The sequence below is a fragment of the Sorex araneus genome, chromosome 11, assembly GCF_027595985.1.
Source record: "Sorex araneus isolate mSorAra2 chromosome 11, mSorAra2.pri, whole genome shotgun sequence".
NCBI lineage: Eukaryota > Metazoa > Chordata > Mammalia > Eulipotyphla > Soricidae > Sorex > Sorex araneus.
The window spans coordinates 29,345,615-29,355,829 of NC_073312.1; the positions used below are offsets into that span (position 1 = coordinate 29,345,615).

The following is a 10,215-nucleotide window of genomic DNA, read 5'->3' on the forward strand; positions in this document are numbered from 1 at the left end:
CTAACTGGCATTTTGTTTATGGTCTCTAAAGTGCTCTGTAATTGGCCTGCCGTAGCTAGCTGAGGTCGGATGTACAGTGCTTCTAATGTTTCAGCCAGGGAAGAGAAGAGGGTTGCCTCACGCAAGGTCATAAGCTCTGGCTTTTGTTTTTGTTGTTCATTTTAGTTATGGGGCCACAGCTAGTGGTGCTCAGGGGCTACTCCTGGTTCAGTGCTCTGGGTCTCTCAGCACCAGGGGCTCATGCGGACCAGGTTTGGAATCCTGGTCTCAGCACGCAAAGCATATGTTCTCTCTCCAGCCGCTTAGGTTCATTCATTTGTTCTTCCTTCCTCCCTTCCTCCCTCCCTTCCTTCCTCACTCTTTGGTCTCTAGCAACAGTGACTTGGGGGTTGGGCCCAGAATATATCAAAAAGCGAGTTTTTTTCTGAACCTAGAAGTAGTTTTGAAGATCAGTATAGCCAGACTATGCACATAGTAGATGTTTTTATTTCTGTTTTTTTTTTTTTTTTGCAGGGGGTGGGGGCCACACCTGGTGGTGGTCAGGGCTTACTTCTGGCTTCGTACTCAGGGATTGATCATTCCTGGCAGTGCTGAGGACCGTATGGGAATGCAGGGGGTCAAACCTGGTTGCAGGGCAAGGCAGGCACCTCACTTGCTGTACTATTTCTTCAGCTCAGTAGATGTTTTTAAAAGCAATTGTTTTTCTCTTTCTAAAACAGAAGAAGGTCCTGGGAAATCCCATGATGTCAGAAAGGAAACCCAAGTGCCCAACGCCAGAATCTGTAGCTCTTGGAGAACTGAAGCAATCCAGCAAGGAAAATATGAACTTGGTAGGTGGTGTTCTCTGGACTTTTCTCTCAGTGTGTGCATATTTAGAAAGGAAGGATGTTCTTACACATTCTCGTGTTTTTCTATGTTTCTGCAAACCATTCAGCTCTACTTTGCTCTGATTATTCCTTTTGTGTATGATGACTGTCATTCTGAGAGTTTCCTTGATTTATTCAACAGTTTTTTTTTTTCTTGGTACTGGGGATTGAACTCAGGACCACTGTACATGCAAGGTATGTACTCTACCACTGAGCTATACCTTGGCCCTGCAAGCACATTTGAGTTGAAGGAAGTCTAGTGAGCCAGTCATTAGGAAAACGACAAATGCAGTGAAATGGATCAATAAGGTGTTGGGAGGGGCTGGTGGTGTTTGAGGCAGGCCTGTAGCACCAGGTTACCTGAGGGCTGTCCTCAGGCCACCCCCGCCACAGGTCCCTTATTAGGTCTGCAATGACCACTTTAATTGACATGTGACATAATCAGTTTATAATATACACATGTGTATGTGTGTATGTTTGTGTATGATTAAGGATATAAATTTATCAGTATCAGGAAGCACTTTAAAAAAGAAATTAGGGATAGAGAGATAGGACAATGGTTAAATAGTACACTTGCCTTTCACATGGCTGACCTGGTTTTGCTCTCCAGCACCCCAGATGGTCCCCCGGCCCTGATCACAGAGCCAGCAGTAAGTAGCCCCTGAGCACCAGCATGTGTACCCCCCCCAAATAAATAAAGTTAAAAAAATTTGGATGGGGGTTATTTTGGATCACACCCGGTGGGGCTCAGGGGTTACTCCTGGCTCTGCACTCAGGGATCACTCCTGGTAGGCTCAGGAGACCATATGGGATGCCAGGGATCGAACCTGGGTTGACTGTGTGCGGGACAAGCACCCTTCCTGCTGTCTGTCATCCCCTCGCTCTGTTTCTTTGTTCTCCATGTATGAGAGAGATCATGTGGTACTTGTCCCTTCTGCCTCTGACTCGTTCCAGCAAAACTCTTCATGTTGAGACTGAACAAGATAAGAACTCCTCTCAGTAAAGTTTATCTGTGGGAATGATATCAGAACATATAAGCCACTCTAAAATTTTTCTTGTTACAGTTATTTCCTGACTCTCCATCTGTCACAATGACACCAACAAGACTGAAATGGTATGAAGGGAAGAAAGAGGGGAAGAAAGGTAATTGTGCTTCTCTGTTCTCATTTGATTGTTCTGATACTCCCAGCAGTGCGTGGGGCACTGTGTGGAGCTGGGAATCAACCCTGGGGCTTCCGCATGCAAAGCTGGCACTTGAGTCCTTTGTACCACACCAGTGCCTTTCTGTTCTTAATTAGTGTCGCTCCTCTCTGCCTCTAGTCTGTCAGGAGCATTTTGGAATTCCCAGAAGGATGTGGAAGTTACAGGCCTAGTTCCAGGGTTTTTGCCCTAGAGTTCATTTAGTGGATAGTTCTTTGTTTTTGTTGGGTTTTTGGTTTGGGGGCCACACCCAGCAATACTCAGGGCTTACTCCTGGCTTTGTGCTCAGGGATCACTCTGGGACGAGATTGGGGACCATATAGGGTGTAGGGGATTGAACCTGGGTCAACCATGTGCAGAGCGAGTGCCCTGCCCACTGTGCTGTGGCTTTAGCCCCTAACAGATGCTTCTTGGGCAGCGACTCAGAACACTCCTGGGGCTGAGGGAGAGATCTGAGAGCTCCCTGCCTTCCTGGCTGGGTGGGACACAGGAGAAACACCTTAAGAGTACTAGCTAAGCAAATTTAAGACTGCGTGTTAAGAAAACTTGTTAAGCAAAACTTGTTATCCTTGTTAAGAACAGGTATAAATAATTTGTGAAGCCAAGTGCAGATGTGCAGTGAAAGTGCTTAGTGAATGTGGACCAGTTCCTTTTCTGGGTCGACTGTAACCACGTCGCTCAGCAGGGCTGTTCAGATAGACAGCTCATGCCGGAGGACCCCACGTCTTATCCCTGCACGTTTAGAATGAAGGGATCATCCAGTGGCTGGGGTGCTATTGTTCAGCTCTTGTGGCAGAAGGTCGAGGCTGTTGTGCTTTCCCACATGGAAGCAAGGAGAGGCCTCCCCGGGGAGGACCCTGGCACTCCTACCCCTGATCTGAGCCATTCCTCTGTCCAGGGGGGGCCATTTATTCTTTCTTGAATCTGTTTCCTCTGAACACGAGGATGAAAGTTCTATCTGCTTTTTTTTGAATCATACCCAGCAGTGCTCAGGGTTTTACTTCTGACTCTGCAGGGACCATATCGGATGCATGGGTTAAACTCCGGTCCGCAGCGTGCAGTGTTTTTTCTCTTCCTTCCAGTTAACAGCAGAGCCTTACATCTGTGTAGGACACATTTGGTACCTGCTCCTGGTGAGAGACGCAGTGGTGTTTGGGACAGGAGCTGTGCGTTCAGTTGGGTTAGGGTTCCATTCCCTGCTTCATGGTGTGATAACCACATAAATTGGGGCAACCCAATTCAGTCAGCTTAATCAATGGCTAAATAAATAGCAGAACTCATACATTAAATAAAGTAGAAATAAATAAATAAATAAATAAATAAATAAATAAATGAATTGGGGCAGCCTAACTTGTGTAGGCATCGGATTGTTTGTGAATCGGCGAGAGGATTAGCTCCGGTTGCGGCTGTTGCGAGGGTAAATGAGATCCACGGAACCGAAGGCTATAGAGCGGCGCTGGGCCCAGTTAGGTTCCGAGGAGCGTGGGGCCCGTAACTGCCATGGACATGGTTAACTCCTTAACCTTCAGTGTGTAGAAAGGGCTGCAGATTCTCTAGCATGCAGGTGGGATATTTGCAAAAAGAATTATTTAGAACATGTGCTAAATGCTCTGGTTTCTCCTTCCACCTAGGATTCCTCTGAAGGAGCCCGAGTTCTCCTGTGTCCACCCCGCATTTTCTCCTTTGTGTGGGCCAGGTGACGTGACTGTCTGTGGAGAAGCTTGGACTTGCAGCTCGCCTGCTGCCTTGGGAAGTGTGGACGTCAGCCCCCCTGTGGCCTGGCTGCTCCTTCCGACCCAGCTCCCTGGTGTTTGTAGATTCTGCCTTCTGAACCGGCGCGAGCAACTCCTGTTTTGTCTTCATTAATTCTTTTACTATAGGGGGAAACCACTAACCAGTTGGGCACCTTTCATTGCACAGAGGCTGAGCAGAACCAGGTGGGCTCTGGTTTTTGTATTTGGGCAGATTCTGGTTTTGAAAACAGGGAAATTTGTTCTAAATTGCTCGCTTTTTAAAAAAATTTTTTTTATTGTTTTGATACTGTCAGTTCTGGCAGATTGATATTATTTTTACTGATGATTTGGGCTTGTCCTCATTTTGTTAGTATTGGGGGGATTATTTCATATTTCTGTCGCTGTTTCTTGTTTATGTTTTTGGTAAGGTCAGTTTGGGGGGTATATAATCTAGATAAGCTCTACAGCAGGTACCTTTCACTCATCTTCATCTTCCGCCTTGGGAAAGCCCTAACACACGAATCTGTGCTCCTCCATACCTTATTTTTGAGACCAAAGAATTTGAAGTTGTACTAGAAGTTTTAAATTATTTCTCAGGCCTGAGACTGTAGAATATTTAACCAGTGGTCTTGAAAAAGAAGAATGCAGAATGATAACAATATTGCCACTAATTTCAGTTACTAAACACTGTCTCTTCACACACCTTTCTTTCCCTGTCCTCGGTGATGTGTGGCAGCTAAACTCACTTCCTTTCACTTCCTCTCGCCTGAGTCATCCTGGGCATCACCGTGCAGCCTCTCTCTGGTCACCGGGACTCCAGGGCAGTCGCCGACCGCTTGCCGGAGCTTTCCTGCTCTGTGTGCGTGGCCCCAGGCCCACCCGACTCCCTCGGGGGTGGGCTTCTATTGTCTTCTGAGGGAGCTGGTGGGCCAGCTGGGGTTGAGGAAGGAAGTGCGCCCCTGTCCACGGGGCTGTTCCCTGAAAAGCGTTGAGGCCGGTCTCTGGGTTGGGAGGGGCGGCCGGCAGCTGAGTGGCGTCTCTCCCGGGCCTCTGTGGGGAAGCAGTTGCTGCCTCGGCTTTGTTTCTTTTGCTCTTGCCACAGAAGTGAAGGGAAATGTAAAATCTGGCCTTCCCGCTTGCTGGGTGGCGAATGAGAGATGGTTTCGAGTAGGGAGGTGCTCTTCGGTCTGCCTTGGGGCAGCTGTGCCGTTCTCTAAAGTGCTCGCAGGTTCATTTGTGGGTGCTTTTGTAGGTTTCTTCTGACTGAAAACCCGAATGGCTCTCGCCAGCTGTCGGTGACTCCAGAGGAGCCCCTCCGAGATGGCTGGCTGTAGCGGCCCCGGGACCCCACGCTTCCCGGGCTGCGGGCGCCAAGGGCACACATCTTGGTCAGGGAGTCTGTGGTGTGCTTAGCCCGGACGCTGGGGGCTGAGACTCAGGGAACATTCTCGAGTTGACAAGCCGGTAACTCAGAGCCTCTGGAGAGCTTGCCAGCTGCACGTGCTTTCAGAGCCAGCCACGGGTGGCTGCTGTGTATATTTGGGGACGTGTGTGTGTGTTGTGGAGGTTATTTATTGAATTTGTTTTCCCTTGCTTGAAAGGGGACGGTCAGTCGTTTTTCTTAGAGAAGCTGTGAAACATTGGGACTTGTGCTTGGGGAGTTGAGAGCAGACCCTCTGCCTCGTGCTGCGTAACCATTCTAACCCTGTGAAGTCTTACTCAGAGACAGACCTGTCATCACCTGCTACAGAAGGGTACTGTCCCCCGCCTCTGACTTGGGGGGTGGGTATTTTTGAGCCAGTATTTAATTTCCTTAATCTGTAACATGTTTTTAAATCCCGTTATGTTATGTCCATTTTTTCTCTTGTTGGAACACTGTCTGGAAAGGCCTTCTGTGCTCACTTGTGATGGCTTGTGAGGTGGGCACAGCGCGAGACAGAGGTAGCGGGCACCGGCCTGAGCGTGCAGAGCAGCACCGGGGCCCAGGGCAGCCCGAGCGAACTGCTGCGCCCAGCCTGGCTGCAAGAGCTGGCGCTGGGCGATGCGGCCTCTGACCCTGCATGCACCAGCCCCTCCGGAGTGGTGGAGAGGGTGGGAAGATCTGACCGTTGAGTGCTTGCCCAGCTGGAATCACAGCGGACCCCCACAAAGGCACTCTGGACCCAGAGGTGACCGGCAGTGAGCAGGGACCCCCAGGCGGGGCTGGTGGTGTGGGTCAGAGCTGAGCGGTGAGTGTGGGGTCACGTGGCAGGCGGTGTGGCCCCTGAGGGGACACGGTGCCTTCTCCACACTCTGCCTCGGGACCTCGTGCCCATCTCGCGGGGATGCTCCCCCAGAGCAGTGGGCTTTCACTCTGCGCCTCCCCTCAGTCCTTGCCCCCTGCCCTCAGCCCCACCTCCTCTCCCCACAAGCCTTTAGTGAAATCAGACTGGGCTCCACACCAGAACGGTCAGTATTTACAGTAATGCCCTAGCCCAGGGGGAGGCGGGCGCCCTGAGAGGCACCTGTGTGCAGAGTCCGAGGCTCACACGCGCTGTAGCAAGGCCGCTTTCCCGAGGCAGCTCAGGTGGTGTCTTTCCCGGGAGAGTGGGAGGCGGGCTGGCGGGGAGGTGTGTGCATGATAGCCTGCATGCTTTAATCACCATGGAAACAGGCGTGTGCAAGGCCACCGTCGATGTGAAAGAGCCACGGAGCACTCCCCAGACATGTGTGGGGACCGGCAGGACCTGTGGGGAAAAGCGTTCCCTTCCGCGCCGTTCTTCAGAGCACACTGCTTCAGTCACCCCTGCGCTCGCTTCATAAGAGAAATAAGCTTAACTGCCTCCCATTGTTTCCTTTTTATTTGACTATTTGTCACATATATATATGTAACTGTAAAGAAACAATTATATGTATTATTTTTCTTTTATACTAATGTCATCTTCTAAGATTAAATTTGTTTTGTTTCATATGCACAGACTCTGGCCTCTTTACTTTTGACAGATGGGATCATTTCAAGGGAAGATTGCCTCCTTTCCGAGGAATGGAAATCCTCTAAGGAAAGGGCCCCTCTGGCTTATTTTCCATTGTGGTGGGTGGGTGGCTTCAGAGAAAAGGGCTTTGAGTGACAGAAAATAAAATTGGAGCCCTCGGAATTTTGAATTCTGTGTTTCCTCGTTTCCTGGGTTCGAGTTTAGAATGCCTCACTCAGATTTCGGATGCTCACATCATCTTGACTCATTTAAAAATTAGCATTGTAGTTACAGGAACAGTAAACAAAACAAGTGTATCAGCCAACAGTAAACGAAGCAAGTGAATCGGCCACGGCAGCAAGTTGTAGCTTTTGTTTCGGTTGGGATACTGTTTCGTTGGGCGTGGAGGGCGCCATGGCGGAGTGCCCGCCATGCCCGTGAGGCCAGAGTCCCGGCTCTGTGCTGTGCAGGACCCTAGTGGCGGGACACTGCCTTCCGCAGCCTCTGGCGCCACAAGAGATTGTGTGAACTTTAGCACACGGCAGCCAAATAGGAGTGATGGGCTGGAGGGGTCACACTCGGGGAAGCACCTGCCTTGCTGCTGGCCAACCCCAGTTCGGCCCCTGAGCACAGAGCACAGAGCAGCCCCCAAGCACCACCAGGTGTGACTGCCCCTAAACAAAAAGTGTGAGCCAGGACTGCGGCTGAAATTTGCAATCCCCAATCACTGCAGGTTTGGCAATTAAAAAAGAGAAGAGTAAGTGAAAGAAAAAGAAAGACAGGTGTTTCTCCAGCCTTTGCATGGGGCGCGAGACTGACCTGTGTGTGAGAGGGGACGGTGGCCGGGGCTACCTGCTGTGCTCTCAGATTTCACCTGGGCTTACAGGGAACCTGCTCCCAGGATCCTCTGAAAGTTTCGTGCACATTCGGAATTTTTGGTGGGGTGGCGGCGGGAGGGGGGGTATCTCGCTTCTGCAAGGGTCCCAGAGGCCTGCTTGACGACTGCCTTTCTGGGAACCTCGAGCCTTGCACAGCGCCTGGCAGATGGCAAGTGCTCATTAAATGTTAATTCTCGCTCTCTGCCAAGGATACACTTCATACCAGCAGGTCACTGATGCTTACAGTTATTTTTGATAACAAAGGAGTTACTTAAATCCAGAATAGGAAAGGTAACTCGTCCATGTCTGGGGTCCATTTCCAGTGCCTGCTTTCCCTTCTTCCACACTAGCTCCTCACGTGCTGCGCAGAACTGGATGGGTCTCTCATCCCCGAAGGACCCGCAGGAGTTACTGACTGTCAGGAGCAGAACCTCGAGAGCTAGCACAGGGCCTCGTACTCGCCCTGAGTTCCGCTGACTCCGGTTTGAACCCCTGATCACCACCAGGGGTCACTCCTGAGCACAGAGCCAGGTACAGCCTTTGAGCGCCTAAAAAAAAAAAAATGCAAGAGTTACCTTTATGAACTGGGATTGTGAAAAGACTTTTAGGTAGTACACAGGAAGCTAAGGAATGCAGAAGAGAAACGGGATGGGGGGTGAGAGTTACCCTGAAGACCAGTAGGAGATTGATCACTGAGCTTGGCTGAGAACTGAGTGTGTATCATTAATAGCTCAAGTCCTGGGGCCTGGAGAGACGGTACAGCAGTGAGGTGGGGGGCGGGGTACCTTGCACATGGTTAACCCACGTTCAGTCCCTGTGGTCCAGTGGTTCAGCCCTTATGGTCCCCTGAGCACACCAGGAGTAATCCCTGAGTGCAGAGGTAGGAGTAAGACCTGAGCACTGCCGGGTGTAACTCCCAAACAGACAAAACCCAACAAAACCTCTGAATCTTCCTGAGGGCTAGAGAGAGAGTTCCAGAGTCTCGGGAATGGAGATCAGACCCCAGAAGATGTCCCGGACTGACCATCCAACCTGCTGTGACTCGCCAGTGAATTCCTTGTCTCTTGAGAGCCATATGTCTGTTAAGTGTTTTTATCTCCGGGTTTATGCGCGAACACACACACACAGAGCTTAATGGAGCTGCTGTCAGCAAAATAAAAGGCGGCAGAGCTGGGCAGAGCCCCCGCTCCCTCCCCCTCAACCCGGGCCAGCTGGCTTTAAGGACTGGCCCAGGCAGGACTCGTGCAGCCTGTGCTCAGGAGCCAGGAAGGAGGTGGGCGATGGAAGGCCACAGACCCGGCCCCGGCTTCAAGACCCTGGCAGAGGCTGCGAGCCCAAATCAGCTGTTCCTCAGCTGCTCTCGGCCTGTTTTCTAAATATAGCAGAGAGTAGTGTTGACATTAAAATGGATATTTTTTCATTTTCAAAAGTATATTTTTATTAAGGTTCCATAATTTACAAATATATTCCAAGTTGAGTTTATTAAATATCCTAGCACCAATCTCACCACCAGTGTCAACTTACTTCCACCACTGTCCCCAGGTTCCCTCCGATCCCCCAGCCTGTCTCCTTGACACATATTTTTGTTTGTTTATTTGGGGGCCGTGTCTGGTGGTGCTCAGGGCTGACTCCTGGCTCTGCACTCAGGGATCACTCCTGGTCATGCTCAGGAGACTTTATGGGGTGGCAGGATGGAAGCCTGGTTGGCCGTGTGCAAGGCCGTGTGCGGTATTATCCCGCCCCCTACAGTTTTTTGTTTTTTTTTCATTTTGAGTCACACCTGGTGATGCTCAGGGGTTACTCCTGGCAGTGCACAAGGGACCATATGGGATGCCAGGGATTGAACCCGGGTTGGCTGCATGCGAGGCCATGCAAGTGCTGCATGCCCTGCCCACTGTACTATCCCTCCCGCAGACTTTTAAGTTTGGCTGCTGCAGTTTGGGTCTCCTGCTTTTCGTGTGTGCGCTGTGCAGTTAGATACCCACACCCACCTCCCCTGCAGCCCGCACTCGCCGTGTGACTGCCTGCCACACATCAGTGATGTGTGAAAGCCCCTGCCCCACGCGCCTGTTAACCTCCCTCTGCCTCCTCTCACGTCCCGCCTGAGCTCTGGACGTTTTACAGAGATGGATGTTCAGCTCCAGGGAGCGCCCTCGAGGGCACCCGCGTTCATCTCTAATCACCTCAGCCGCGCCTTTGACTCTGTTTTGACAGACATGTACATCCCCATTAAGACGTACAGTTCCCTCGGGCTGGCAGGTTCCCTTGGGAGGCTGCATAGTGGCCCCGGGGGCTGCCCCAGGCTGTTCAGAATCTGTCCCTCCAGCCCCTTCTGCAGTCACTGTGTTTCTGCCTTCAGCACGCTGAAGGCTGAAGTGTCGGAGCCTGCGAGAGGCTGCGGAGGCGGAGAGAGGAGCTGTGTCTGAGGGGAGGCCCCGGCTGCCTGAAGGCAGGAGCTGTCCCTTCCTGGTTCGCCCAGTGCCTCGCCCTGAGGCCCTGGGCGCCTCTTGCCAGAGCGCAGCTGAGCGGCTCCTTCCCAGGTGAGGACCAGCCGTGGGGTGGTGCCCATCACTCACGGTGCTTCTGA

At 51.3% G+C, this 10,215-nt stretch overlaps 1 protein-coding gene across 1 annotated transcript in view; it reads left to right on the forward strand.

Annotated features, from left to right (window-relative positions):
- Positions 1 to 6,749, forward strand: part of ARHGAP19 (Rho GTPase activating protein 19) — a 61,565-nt gene extending 54,816 nt beyond the window's left edge. Inside the window, exons 10-12 of the mRNA XM_055119014.1 lie at positions 720 to 830; positions 1,931 to 2,009; positions 3,698 to 6,749. Of these exons, the coding sequence (XP_054974989.1) occupies positions 720 to 830; positions 1,931 to 2,009; positions 3,698 to 3,708 (201 nt within the window). The 3' untranslated portion in view covers positions 3,709 to 6,749. The remainder of the gene's footprint in view (positions 1 to 719; positions 831 to 1,930; positions 2,010 to 3,697) is intronic.
- The last annotated feature ends 3,466 nt before the right edge of the window (positions 6,750 to 10,215 follow it).